The 13,767-nt window shown below is 35.9% G+C and overlaps 1 protein-coding gene across 3 annotated transcripts in view; it reads right to left on the bottom strand.

The window, feature by feature from the left end:
- LOC150095372 (neprilysin-11-like) overlaps positions 1-13,767 on the bottom strand; it is an 84,833-nt gene that overhangs the window by 21,833 nt on the left and 49,233 nt on the right. For all 3 annotated transcript variants that reach the window (XM_090409831.1, XM_090409829.1, XM_090409830.1), the window contains exons 11-16: positions 12,615-12,831; positions 11,320-11,418; positions 9,884-9,961; positions 8,402-8,505; positions 6,526-6,590; positions 2,785-2,836 (exon numbers count right to left, since the gene is read on the bottom strand). In XM_090409831.1, coding sequence (XP_090265957.1) covers positions 2,785-2,836; positions 6,526-6,590; positions 8,402-8,505; positions 9,884-9,961; positions 11,320-11,418; positions 12,615-12,831 — 615 coding nt within the window. The remainder of the gene's footprint in view (positions 1-2,784; positions 2,837-6,525; positions 6,591-8,401; positions 8,506-9,883; positions 9,962-11,319; positions 11,419-12,614; positions 12,832-13,767) is intronic.

Genomic DNA, 13,767 nt, shown 5'->3' on the forward strand with positions numbered 1-13,767 from the left:
ATCCGGGTTATTTGAGCTATTTGGAGTTATGGCCAATGCTGCTAAGGCTTTAAGCCCAACGTATTATGCCTATTAATTATGTGTACGTCTGGACAGTTTGTCTATTTTGCGGGATAGAAAACAAACTGTTTCCGGAATGAAAATTCTACTACTACTACAATATGAGACAAGCGAACTTACCTGCGAAAATGCCCGTCTAGATGTTCTTTGCGTCCTTAGGCGACATTCGAAATCATGGACTTTCCAAAGGAATCGTCGATTCCAATTGAGTTACGGAGGCTCCAAATAAACCAGGAGTTCAAAAAGTTCAGAAATCCTTCTGAACTCTTTGAACATAAATATCTCCATAATCATCTTTGTTTCTACGGAAATCAAGTTGCACGTGAGCTTAATATCAATCACCACTGACTACAGCAGGATAAGGACATCTTGACTAATTTGTAGATCCTTGGGAGTCTGTGAGATAGAGCAACAAATCACATATATTTTTATCCGATCGTATGAGCTAGTGTAGTGTAATGTATTATTGCGGATATCCAGAAAAGGCTTTGTGAGGGGGAGGGTATCATCCAAACTGGGAAATCTGGTTATGTGGGCAAGAACGATGAATAATTTTGACAGATATGCAGCCAGCCAGCCAGCCAGCACTTACAGATAATGCAGTGACATTTTTAAGGAACGGACTCAAGTCACTCTTTCAGCATGTTAATGCACCATATCATACTATTGCGACATGGTTTGAAGAAAATGGCGAGATAAATGTGAATTTGTGGAACAGATTGCGAATTTAATGGGAAGTTTTAGGATGAACTGGCTCGGAAATGGGCTAGTGATTCATGTTAATAGAAGAATATTCCAAAATAGCTGAGTCACATCATCGCAAACTGGTGGTGATAATGTCTAAGAGTGTGGAAAAGGTGATACCAGGGCCGATTGAATATCCCCCCCCTCATTGAGGAATGTGTGTTTTAGTAGTGTTCCAAATAATTGGAACACTACTAAAAATATAGTACTGTTCCAATACTTATTTCGACAGAGTGTATCTCTCCACGTAATGAAATCAGTTTGCTTGATTAAGACAAATATGACGCTATGCTTCCAAGTTCCAATGGCAACAGTAAATTTGGTTTTTGTGTACCAGAGGACAGAGACATCTTCTCTGTACAGTAGTTTGGTTTTTGTACCACAAAGACATCTTCGTGCAGCTTGAAGTCTAACTTTCTGTTCTTTATCGATTTTCTTCTCCTTCTTACACCATTGTTTATTGCCCAGGGCAACTAGGTAAACCGCAAGTAGACAAGTGTTTTGATTAGAAAAGTCTTAATCTTCATCTCAAACGAGTGCTGCTAACGTTTTAATATTAGCACAACACAGTAATAGCAAATTATACGCAAACAGGAGGAGAATTCATGGAATTACTTAAACAACAACAATCTGAATAAAACAGAAGAAATAAATCCTCTAATTCCTTTTTTATTCCCAATTACCTAAGTTACCTTTTTAGCCTAACTTTTTTTTTCTTAGAAATCGGAGAGTACAAAATATGTGTTGGAGCAGGTTCTTACTGATTCGTGAGAACTGTAGCTCGAATCTGTAAAGCTGTTTACCAAGCCAACACTTCTAATTTATGATGGTTCACCGAATCGACAAAAAAAACAAAAAAAAACACATCATGCACCGTTTGTTGTTACTCGTACTCCATACTTATGATAAGTACCTTAAACAATTCGAAATTGAATTTGCTATCTCAGTGTTGCCACCTACGGCAAGCTTTACACTGTCTTCTCCCCCCCCCACACACACACATTACTATTGCGAACGTGAGTAAGAAACCACTCTTCACTTTTAGTCGTCAATGATAGCTGAGCTCACAGCTAGCATGATTTCGAAAGTATTGGGACGACTACGACAAACACTCTCCACCTGTCGATCCTAAACCCTAATTCTGAATTACAAGGTTAAAAATTTAAGTTTCAGGGATTAAAAAAAAAAAGTCAAACTGTTGTGCCAAAATTCGACTAACTTTCCATCCTGGTCTAGAAGCCTTTTATTGGCAGGATACAAAATGATAGCAGGATCCCAAAAATGATGACAGTTATGAGATGTAATATCATTTCAATGTATGCTTTTGGAGGACTATTTTACAAGATGCTATCAATAATTACATTTCGTCCAAATGAGAATTCTATAGGTCCATGTAGCTCTGACAGTGCAGAGCATATTGCATGGAGGAGCCAGTATAATTTTTTTGCGTTAAATTAATAATTTTAAAAATTATCTTTATCTATCCGCTCCTGAAGTAACGTCGTATATCTTTTAGTATAATAGGGCTCAGTCAATTGTATCTTTAAATGTGGTTATTTATAACTTATTGGCTAATTACTTGAATAAGATTATTTTTCCGGAAGTGGGACTTTTAACTATGAAACACATAAACTGACCGCAAAGCTCCTAAGATTTCTCACAATAATACTAGTTAGGATTAGGAACACGAGATTATGACAGTCATTTGCTTTATCTTGTGAGCTGTTTCTGTCCCTTGCTAATATGTACTCGTATAGTATTCTACATATGCACATATGTAGAATACTATAGTGCCAGCTGGGGCCTGCAGTAATCTTTTGGAGATAACAAAGATGAAGATCAGCTGTTAATGGAATCCCAAAAAATTATGACTAGAGAATGCTGTCTGTACCTCTTGGGAAAACAGAAAGGTGTAGAGGATCTATTCCATAGTTTTACACATTTAAAGCTGCTTTCTTACCCCATAATTAAGCTACTTACCAGGGTCTGTTCTGGTCAAACATCGGAGGCAGCAAAATGGAGAAAGGAAGACCTGAAACGAAAAATGTCAATTCAATGAGGGGCTACATAATGAAACATTTTATATTTATATTTTAAAAATCATATTGCACATTGCTAAAATTGAACTCAACTTCACTGTGAGTCTAGAGGTACAGAATCATGTTGCCCCTGGTGAGTGCAACTTGAATCTACCTCACGAGTTTAGATTCTTTGAGAAGGTTCACATACGGGTTGATATTTGTTGTTTTATTTAACTCACTTCCAGAATTTCGGATTTTTACCGAAAGCTAAATTTGATAACTGGAGGGTACGCAGCACAATAGATGCGTTGCTTAATCATAACGGAGAACAACGACAGTATTGTATTCCGTTTCTGTATAACAGCACAAACCCATCTAAAATTTTGAACGACAATCTTTGAAGGAATTAATTCTGTTTTCTGATTCCAAACTCTATTCCTTCTTCCTTTACATTCGTTCTCAAAATAGCGAAGTTACTTCCATACGTTAAAACAAGTCCTTCGAAAGGGCTTTTTCCCTGCACCTTCGTATATTTTCTGCCTGTCATATAACATTTCCTTCATTTTTTTCCCTTTCTTCATCTTCCTGTACTATTTCATTGTCTGTTCGTTGATTCTACATCCGAAATATTTGTCGCGTGATATTACAAGGTCAGACCCATTATTCTATTCTCCTTGAACTAGGCTCTGTCGCAAAGAAGACTGTCTTATCCAAGTTACTCATTACAAGCTCCGTGGAGATAATTATCGGGTTTCATATGAACGTCATTAACTAAATTAAAAAAAAAAATAATCTTCGAAGGTGAAAGTTGCAATTACACTTCTGCAGTTTCAGTAGGAGAATGTTATGGGATTGGCTAGCCAATCCATAGGGCATCTATAATGAGTCAAGTGCGGGTATTTCACTAGTAATGGCTCTGTCCGTACAAAGGTCAATAGATCTTGGTATCTCTCCTTTAAGCGGCATATAAAGGCTGCCAAAACAACCGACATTTTACGAATTTCATAGAGGAACTATTTTCTTCCGAGTATTTATAATTAGACGAAAAACAGCTTCTAAAAATGAACAACTTCCAAATCCTACAGAAACGGAAACTGATTTAGTACAGAAACAGCAAACGTGCTGGTTGACTGGGATCTGTATGGTATCCAAACTTATTCAACCTGCATTGAATTGATTGGAAAAATAAGAGGACGATCTTCCGTGGACAAGGTGCATCGTGCCATGTAACATGTCACGTACTTGTAACCGGTATAAATTGGAGGAATATTGTGCTCCCAGGTTAGTGCAACTGTGTCCGGATGAAATGGCTGCGAGAAGGAACTGACTGAGTTTGAAAAAGGTGCTTGACATGATACCACATTCAGGTCTATTTGATCAGCAAACTGTTGACAAATTGAGCCATTCAAGGTCAGGTCAATGATTAGTGATATCACACTAAGATGGAAACGCAGGGAATCAACTACAAGTGCTCACCGAACGTAGCACTCTACCATCACCGAACGTGACTTTAAGGTCCTACGAAGGATAATATGTTAAAACTGCCATTCGTTGGCCGACACGTTGAGTGCGGAATTCCGGGCATCAACTGGAACACGAATCTGCACAAAAACATTCAAAACCGAGGCTCACAACATGGGTTTCCGTGGAAGAACCGCAATATGCAAGCCCCGCATTACCCGAACTGACATGCAGCGTCGTCATCAGTGGTGGAAAGAACGTACAGGGAGACATGGAAGCATGGAAAGCTGTGTTATGGAGTGACGAATCCCGATACACCCCCCCTACCCAGCAGAGGGACGGGTGTGGGTGTGGGTCCGGCGGATTGACGGCGAACGTCTAGTACCAGAGTTTGTAACCCAAAGTATGAAATTCGGAGGTGTGATGGCATGGTCCTGTTTTTCCTGGTATCTGAACATTCTAGACAATGCAATGCTTTCTACTTTGGGTCGTTTCCACGGAACTGACCGTTGTCTCTTTCAGCAAGACAATGTACTGTCATAAGGCTGCTACAGTAACTGCATGGTTTGTGGGCATGAACGTCACCACACTTGACTGTCCTCCACACAGTCGATCTGAACCCTATTGAATATCTAAGATGTCTGTCCCACAATAGTCCAGGATTACATGCCTACAGAAAGAATGATCCGAAATTCCCATTGACCGCTATCATCCAATTGTGGAAAGTACTGTCCGCTTGATGCAGTCATCACAGCGAAAGGAGGTCCTAGATTTTATTAAAGTAGGCGCCATGTCTGTTTGTTCATCACACTGTGGCGTCCGTTGACTTCTTCTTGAGCAGTGTATATAATAATAGTCATTGTGCTTTTTAATATTATGAAAGGGAAAATAAGGAAAATAATTATTTATTTATGATGACACAACGGCCGTGAAGCCCATACAGACAGGTACCGTCTAAAACCAATGTAATCTAATTCTGTTTGTAAACTGGCTGATTCACCTGTACGATATGAGGCAATCATAAAAAGTGATATATCCCAATGTCATTCTTTAATAGCCTCCTTCATTATCACAGCAATCCAACTAGAGTACTTTTCGCTCGGTACATATCCAGTTCATTTATGGTATCCTATCTGGTAATAATAAATAATAATAACAAGAAGAAGAAGAAGAAGAAGATACAGGCATCAAACCATTGGCGGAAAATGAAGGTCATAAAGTCACGAATTATTGCAGTGTATTCAAATGTCAGAAGGACAGCCAGATAAAACTAGTTATGCAGAAATAACTCTTGAATCGCGAACCTTACGTTTCCAGCTAACATCAGCAATTGTTATTTAAAACATTTCATTTGAATCAGTTTCGTATCCTGGAGTTTGACAAACGTTTCATATAGTAATTACAGGCTACCATTCATAATTACTAGTTCTGAAATATTGTCACAGTCAACTTTAAATTAAAATTCACTTTAAATCTCAAAAAGTGAGTATATCATGACATGCATATTAACAACAACGATACAAAAAAGCCTGATTTGCACTTTTCTTAGAAACCTAACCTCATGCACAAACGTCAAGGACAATCGTTGAATATCACTGAGGTTTCCAGAGATTGTTTCCTCTGGTACAGTACCGTACAAAAAAAAAAAAAAAAAAAAAAAAAAAAAAAAAAAACCTTCATAGATCACTGTGTCTGACTGAACCGACAGGTGTCAATTAAAATAACACGCTTTGAAAAGCTATCCTGTGAAGCTAACTTTCTAAGGCAATCTCCCAAGTTTTATAGGTTTTGTCTCCTCTATCTTTTAAACAGTCTGTTTTCACTTACTGTTCTTCCATTGCATTATTACTTTCTTATATTTTGCCTTTATCGGCCACCTTTTAAGTGACACATTTTGGATCCCGTCTTATACATATTGAATGTGTTACTTAGAATTGAATAAACGTCTCCTTTCTAACACGTAATAATCACAATCGTTCTGCAAATGATAATGAACGATCATTGAATTCTTCAGCATACGATTGTCAGTTTGCAAGTACAGGAAATACGGGAGGCATTTGAATAATAAACCTCTAAGGATACATGCCAAATTTGTATTATTCTTCACCCCTTGTTTAATCCCGCGCGCGAGCGTGTGTGTGTGTGTGTGTGTGAGAGAGAGAGAGAGAGAGAGAGAGAGGGAGGGAGAGAGAGAGAGAGACTTGCAAAACTACTTATGACATTCTGGAGGGTTACTTACTTATAGAATTGGTGTGCACCATGTAATGGGCATTCACTTCCTTCTGCGACTGCTCAGGAATCCAGCTAAATAGGAAGAAAATTATTTCAAACACAAAGTTCACACTGATCAGTTCGCTTGTTGTGTTAAGTGCTGAAGTTTCAGTCAGGTTAACTGAAACTGTTGATTTATTAAATATTAGGGATAGAGTAAGTTATTAGTTTTTTTATTTATCTATTTTTTCAATAACATATGTGCTCCTTATAACCATGCAAACTTAAATGTATTCAGTTTATTTTCCATATCAATGAAACTAATTGGATTTGAAACTATTAATTTATTCTCTCATTCGCAAGCATACACTTTATACTTTAAAACAGATGAACTTGGAAGCCGCAGCCAACATTACTGCTCTTTTAATTTGCATAAATGGCCTTGTTCAAGTATTTTCATTCGAAATCCGTAGGACTTCTAGAATTTAAGTTTCCAGAACTTGTGCTCAGTACGGTAAGTTGTAGAATAAACTGAAACGAAAAAAAGATCTGAAATGAAGAAATATAGGGAAAGATGGTCTTATACTTAGTAAAAGAATGAATAGCAAACAAGAAAAAGAAATGGCAAAAACATAAAAATTTTCGCCAATAATCTAATATCTGAGGCGAAAGAGAAGGATGATACCTGCGACAGATATAAAAGATATTTCTAATAGATAGCTATTTCGTGAACACAGTGTTTAAGAAACTAATCTATCAGTTTCTTAAGAAGTATTCACAGAAGTGAAAAAAAATTGAAAATAAAATAAATGAATCATGTAACGGTTTACAGTTACCAAAAGAAGTAGGAAAAGAAGCTAGTTCTACTGTTTGAATACGGATGAGAAGTCATACTCTACTCTTCACGCGCACTGATAGCTAAGTTCAAGACTCTCAATGAATCAAGGCTTTTCGGAGAGAAAATATGACAAATAACTGTCGCCACTCCTAACCCTAAATATTAACACATTATGTGTGAAATGGTGTGAATTGTAAGATAATTTTCGAGTTTCGAGGTTAAAAATCTGAATTTCGCGGGAGGAAAGCGCACCAGTGTTTTGCCGTGCCAAAGATCAGCTGACTCGGGAACTGGCTGAAGAAAGATCTAGAAAAATGTCCTCTGGTAGGCAACTGGAATCGAACACCTAGAATGGTGTTTCTTCTGCTGCCTAGCACTATTTGAAAGGAAAGGCCATTTTTGCAAGACAAATTTTCAATACAACAGTATAGTCCCACCAGTTAGCTTTAGGACATAACTTACTCTCTAGAGCAGTGGTTCCCAACCTTTTTCCACTTGCGTACCCATTTTAAACCAATTTCTATAAATTGTACTCCTGGTTTTTAAAATAGCGGTAATTCATACTTAACATTTAATGTTCCATAACTTAACGTTTTGCATTTTGTTTACTTTACTTGTTTTTCCGCCATTACTGATTATATTTTGTGTACCCCTGAACGGGCCAGCACGTACCCTCGGGGTTGCGCGAACCACCAGTTGGGAACCGATGCTCTAGAGTAAAAAGAATATAATTTCAAATTAATGCTCTTGCACAGAAAGTTATTACCAACATGCCTAAATGTGGAATTTTTACAGAGGATTTAGAAATTTATGAATATTGGAATTACATAGCTTAACATGGCGTTTAAATATTAGGGGTAGAGTACGTTATTAGTTATTTTATTTATCTATCTTTTCGATAACATAGTTAACATTTCTTTCGATAACATTTTTATTGCCATGCAAACTTAGATGTATTCAGTATATTTTCCATTTTTCACTGTAAAAGAGAGATCGTGCATAATTTATGCGGTAATCATATTCAATACTCAGATACCAAATTACGTTTTACATGCAGAGTACTCACTCTGAGGTTGAAGGATCTTTGAAAACCAGACTCATTAATTTCTTAGAACTGAACTTAGCGATGTTGATGAAATTGAGTAAAGTATCTGAAGTCATGTCAGGGAGCTAAAAAAATGGAAAGAACGGTTAGTAAATAGTAACTGTTACTAATATTCCCCACCAAAAAACTATTATTAACTTCTTTTTATTGTTCTTAGCTGGAATATCCCAAAACTTTTCACTATAATATTCGTGTAAATGATAGGTGTCATCGATGTTTAATGCAAGCTCTGAAACTTTTGGCGATATGGTATCTTCACTTCATTTGGTGATGTGATTTAGATGCAAAAATAACAAATCCATTAACTGGATACAAACTTCTATAAACGGAAAATTATATTGAAGTTATTTTATCTATGCTTTTGGACACAATTTCCGGATACTTCTCACATATGATGATTCGTTAAGAAACCATGCCAACTAAGATCTTGTCGGGAAAGATCAAAAACGTAAACAAATATCCAGGGAATAGAGATAATCATGATATGAATATGAATAATACGAATTGCAAAGTAGGCAGAAGAACATTTCATTTAAGGACACCTTCTGAGAATTTGGCTACAACCAGCAAGAATTACACGATAAGAATATGGAGGAAATTTTGGAATAAAGAAATTTCTAATCGAAAAAGCCAATCCGTTAAGCGGGGGGGGGGGGAACAATACACATCCATATTCCTAATAATTACCTTTCCAAATCGAATCTGAATCAAGTACAAAAAGATTCCTAACTGGGTCAAGTTTAAAAAGCTATTTTTCACTCTTCTTTTAATATTAGAAAAAAAAATCGTTAAATTTTGGATCGCTGAAGATATGAATATGTTGATATAAAAAGGACAAGGCGGATGAGGTAGATTGATTAATAACAATTGTGGAAGTTTCAAGTATGTAGGCTGACCAAAAGATTTAGCGTTTGAAGAGTAACCAATATGATGTCTGAAGTATGTAATTACGCCGTTTATAGAAAGAATATACAACAAAAGAAATTCACTTTGACAAGGAGTCAAAAAGAATGAATCGCTTGATGTATCTTAAGTCGAAATGAAAGAGGGTGATGGAACAATACATTAGGAGAGGCCATATCCGCTGGTGTAATAGGGGATGTTGGGATGTTGCTATGTGAATACGGCAGAATGGATGGATAAAATGTAGAGAAAATATTTGAAAAAAAAAGAGAAATAGGGATTCAAAAATAAAGCAAATACACGATGTTAATTAATTTGTACTGGACAGGACTGGATATTGCAGAAGAATTAAAAAAAAAAAAAAAATATATATATATATAAGCACTAATGTTTACTATATAAGCACTAATGTTAAAAAATCAAGCTCCTCAAGCACTTGATTACTGTACTTTCCCACAAAACATTATGAGTCTCGAAATAATATAAGAGACAGTCAACAAAGTTATTTTCACACTGCCATAAAGACGAAGTTGTACGTACCTCTTTGTAGTAGTCGTCCAGTTTGGTGGTATTCAAGGTCCATTTTGCCATTCCGATACGCAGAATTATGTTCTTTATCTAATGTTTTTAAAAGAGAAGAAAAAATTAAAACACGAAAAATATATTAGCGAAACGTGAAGAAATATAAGATTATGGTGAAATTCACTGTTATTTCTCATAAGTAAATCTCATAACTGCAATCTCCAGATCTTCTAGGAGTACAGAGCTCATGATAATGGCACACAATATTTTGCGAATGTGCAATTCATATAGCTGTATCCTAGTGAGTTCAGCAACCGGTTGTAAACGAGCAACCCAATCATCCTCGCCTTCCTGTGGCACAGAGATGAATGCTGAAACCTGAAGAACAATGTGCTTTCACTTTTTCCATTATTAAACGAGTCTTTAAAAAATGAAGAAGTAAAGCTTCTTAAATGAAAACTCCTCAATGCTTTTCATATGAATCACCTATCTTGAAATATGTGATTCATTTTTAAGAGCTTTAGCGTACAGTGATCTTTATTTTCTGATGTCTGGCTTTGCAAGTTTTAATCGGAATAAAATTGAAATAACCAGATCTGGCGATTCCCTCTGTTGGAACAATTAAATGTATTTTATTCTTCCTATTATATAATATATAATACATTTATATATGATATAATTTATAAGAAATTTATATCTAGTTTAATATAAACTCTTTGTAAAAAATCAATGAGAACCCTTTATTTAATCAACCCTTAGAGTGGATTAAAACATGCAATGATACCGCCATGAAATAGATTGTCACTGTGTTCCAGTTCGTTGCTAGTATATTTCAGCAAGGATTATAATGTATCTAAACTGCCGACAATAATATGATAACAATAATCCAGTGGGAGGCAATACTGAGTAAACGTAATGATTAGTGACTTTCCGAACTTCAAAAACTGAAAATAGATTAACTAGGAGAGTGAACTAACATGATTAACGAATTAATCTTATTATCGTGCATTTCTTTAGACAAACACTGAAAATTGGTCTTCGACCCTTCCTCACCTTCATTAATTCTGTGCTATTTCTGATGATGCCGGAACAGACCTTTGCAATATCTCATCTTACCTTAACCACAAGTGGTAGAGCATTTTCAATTATCTCAACAAACCCTCCTCTTCCCACCTAAAATGTGTGTGCAAGTTCAAGGCGCTGTTATCGCACATGGCACACAATTTCGTAGAATTAAAGGAAATAAAAACTGACTTTTAAGGCATATTTAAAGATTGCTTTGGAGTGAATACAAAAAAGAAATCTTCAGTACAATATCCTGATCTGATTTTCTTAGCAAATATTTTAACGAATAAAGGCCAGAAAAAATGTATGGGAATACAAGATAATTAGAGAAAACACACCAAATAATAGTAATGGTATATAAACGTCTTCACTCATCTTAATTTTCTTACTTTTTCTTCTATTTTCAACTTCATATCTTCATTGATCCATCCGGATGTCTTAACTCTGTGTAGGAATGCCTCTTGCAGCTTCTTAATCATGTGTTCAATCTGCGGGGGAAAACAGTTAATAATATTAGTAGCTTTTGTGTGTAAAAGAGTGGCGAAAGACATTTGTTCAGTTAGTAATCATTATGAAAAGAACACACTACTAACCATTGAACCCTGCATTAAAAAGGGAGCTTGTTTTCTTTTATATGAATCTTATTTATGTTGTAAACTTATAGCACATTTATTAATAATGATGACAAAGAGCTAGATAATCCGAAAGTTCCATACACCAAACCTGAAACTTTCTCAAGCCTCATAAGAGCTCTAGTAAATAGGACAGTAGTTTCACACTTGACGATGAAATTCATCTACCCCCCCCCAAAAAAAAAAAGATTTCATTTTCACAAACATCATCCATTATGGGATTCGACGTATAGGTTGCAGGAACTCCGGCGACAAGGCTGGAATTTTAAAGGATACTTTTATTAAGAACGTGTTTATCTTATTTAGAAGCTATTCTCCTTTGCGGTGTAGTACCTTGCCAGAAAAATTGCATTAAAACGTGTCAATGAAAAACCTATGAAAATTAAGTTATTTCAGATGATCTATTTGTTAATTTATTGAAGTAAGATTGAACTATGGTAAAACGTGTGGTATAATTGACTGGAATGTAGTTGGTAGTGGTAATGTTTAAAAATAATTAGAAGATACGATGACCACCCTGCAAAACTGAGAATTTATGAGATGCATCAAAACGGTAAACTGACGAGGGTCTCTTATCTTATTACTGAAAGATTCTTATCACCGAAGTGATCACTTCGCATTACAAGAGTGGGTTCGAGCTATGACAGATAATTCGAAGCTACTGATTGTGCTAAATAATTCGACAGAATGCCGAATTCAAAGTATTACTAAGGAATGTGGAATTACTACACCAATATTCCAGCGAGGAAGGAGAAATCAAGAAAACGTTTCTATTGGTGGTTCATTTTCTCCTCTCTTCAACAGTGGATCATTTCGGCATTATTTTCATCTTGTCAGCAATGAGTTCTTGAGTCTATCTGGAATGACCAATTCTGAATAAAAAAGGTGTTGTTATACCAAATGGTGGGTCATTTCGAATCCTTTGATTCGCTCTATAATTGGAGAATTTCATTGCAGTATTACTGGATATGTGAGGGTAATGAGGTGTAAGATTATCCTTTAAGCATGGGATATTTCGCAGAAATCAAATAAAGAACCGAAAAGAAACTCACCGATTTTTCGTTAATAGGATTTTTCTTGAAATAAAGATACTCCAGACCTAAAGGTAAGAACTGGGAGACGGCATCGATGCAACCCTGGATCTCGTCCTTCGTTAATTCTTCTTCATCTTCTTCGTTTCCGAGTTCAGGGAAACAGAGGTCACCCGAATAAGGCATTACGAAAAGAAATGGCTCCACTATTTTCCAGCCCATGAAGTTGGCGATAGCCCTAGACAGTAAATGGAATGCAGTGTAATATACACATATTAGCACAACATGTTTTGTTTGAAAACTAAACCCGTTGTGCTAATAACTATTTCACAAATATTTTCATAAAATATGACACAGTTATTACATAGAATATCAAGGCTATTGCAACTTACTAAGTAATATTCATTTCTGAATAGTTTGCTTATTTATTACAAAAAAAAAGAAAAGAAAAAGAAAAAAGAAAGACAATTTAATGCCATCCGAAGAAAGAAACATCCAAAGTTTCTAGTTTATTCACAAGAATTAACATAATTCCACCTTTCGCCGCCAGGTGTGCGCACATTGTCATCCCAATTACTATGGCGACTCAGCAACAGAAAACACGCTGTGTTTGGTGTCACTCATCCATATCAACGAGAGTTGTTCAGAAACGGTGTTACAGTGTTTCTGAACAAATGTAATTTAAAAAAAAAAAAATGAAACTCTAATTGTGGACTGTAATCCTAGCTTACTTCCTCGAGCAGGCCCTGTTTCTGCTATGAGTACAACGCCATAATTTTTTAAGTTACCTATTTATAGCATATGTATTTCCTACTTTAACTGCCCTCTATTTTTTTTTTCCTATCTTAAAAGAAACTTATCAATTTGTTTAGCAGTGCAAATTAAATATTAGCGAGCTCAGTCGGTATCCAAAAAACAATCCCCAAACATACCGGATGGAAAATACTAGATTATACTGTCATCATCAAACGAAATCAAAAGAAGAAAGTTGCTTTCCTCGGTACCTTAATTTGTAAACAGGACAGTTTGTTCATCACAAAAGGTGAGAGTTTAAATCCAGCGTCAGGCATGACGTTCGTAAAGGTTGGACTAGACAAACGTGTGAACACATTAGGTTTATAAGACTTGGATTAAAAAATAAACACAGAAAGAAATAATTCCGGAGCATTTTTCA

The sequence above is a fragment of the Typopeltis vanoorti genome, chromosome 20 (genome assembly GCF_054136105.1).
Source record: "Typopeltis vanoorti isolate ZY-2024b chromosome 20, IOZ_Tvanoo_1.0, whole genome shotgun sequence".
Lineage (NCBI taxonomy): Eukaryota > Metazoa > Arthropoda > Arachnida > Uropygi > Thelyphonidae > Typopeltis > Typopeltis vanoorti.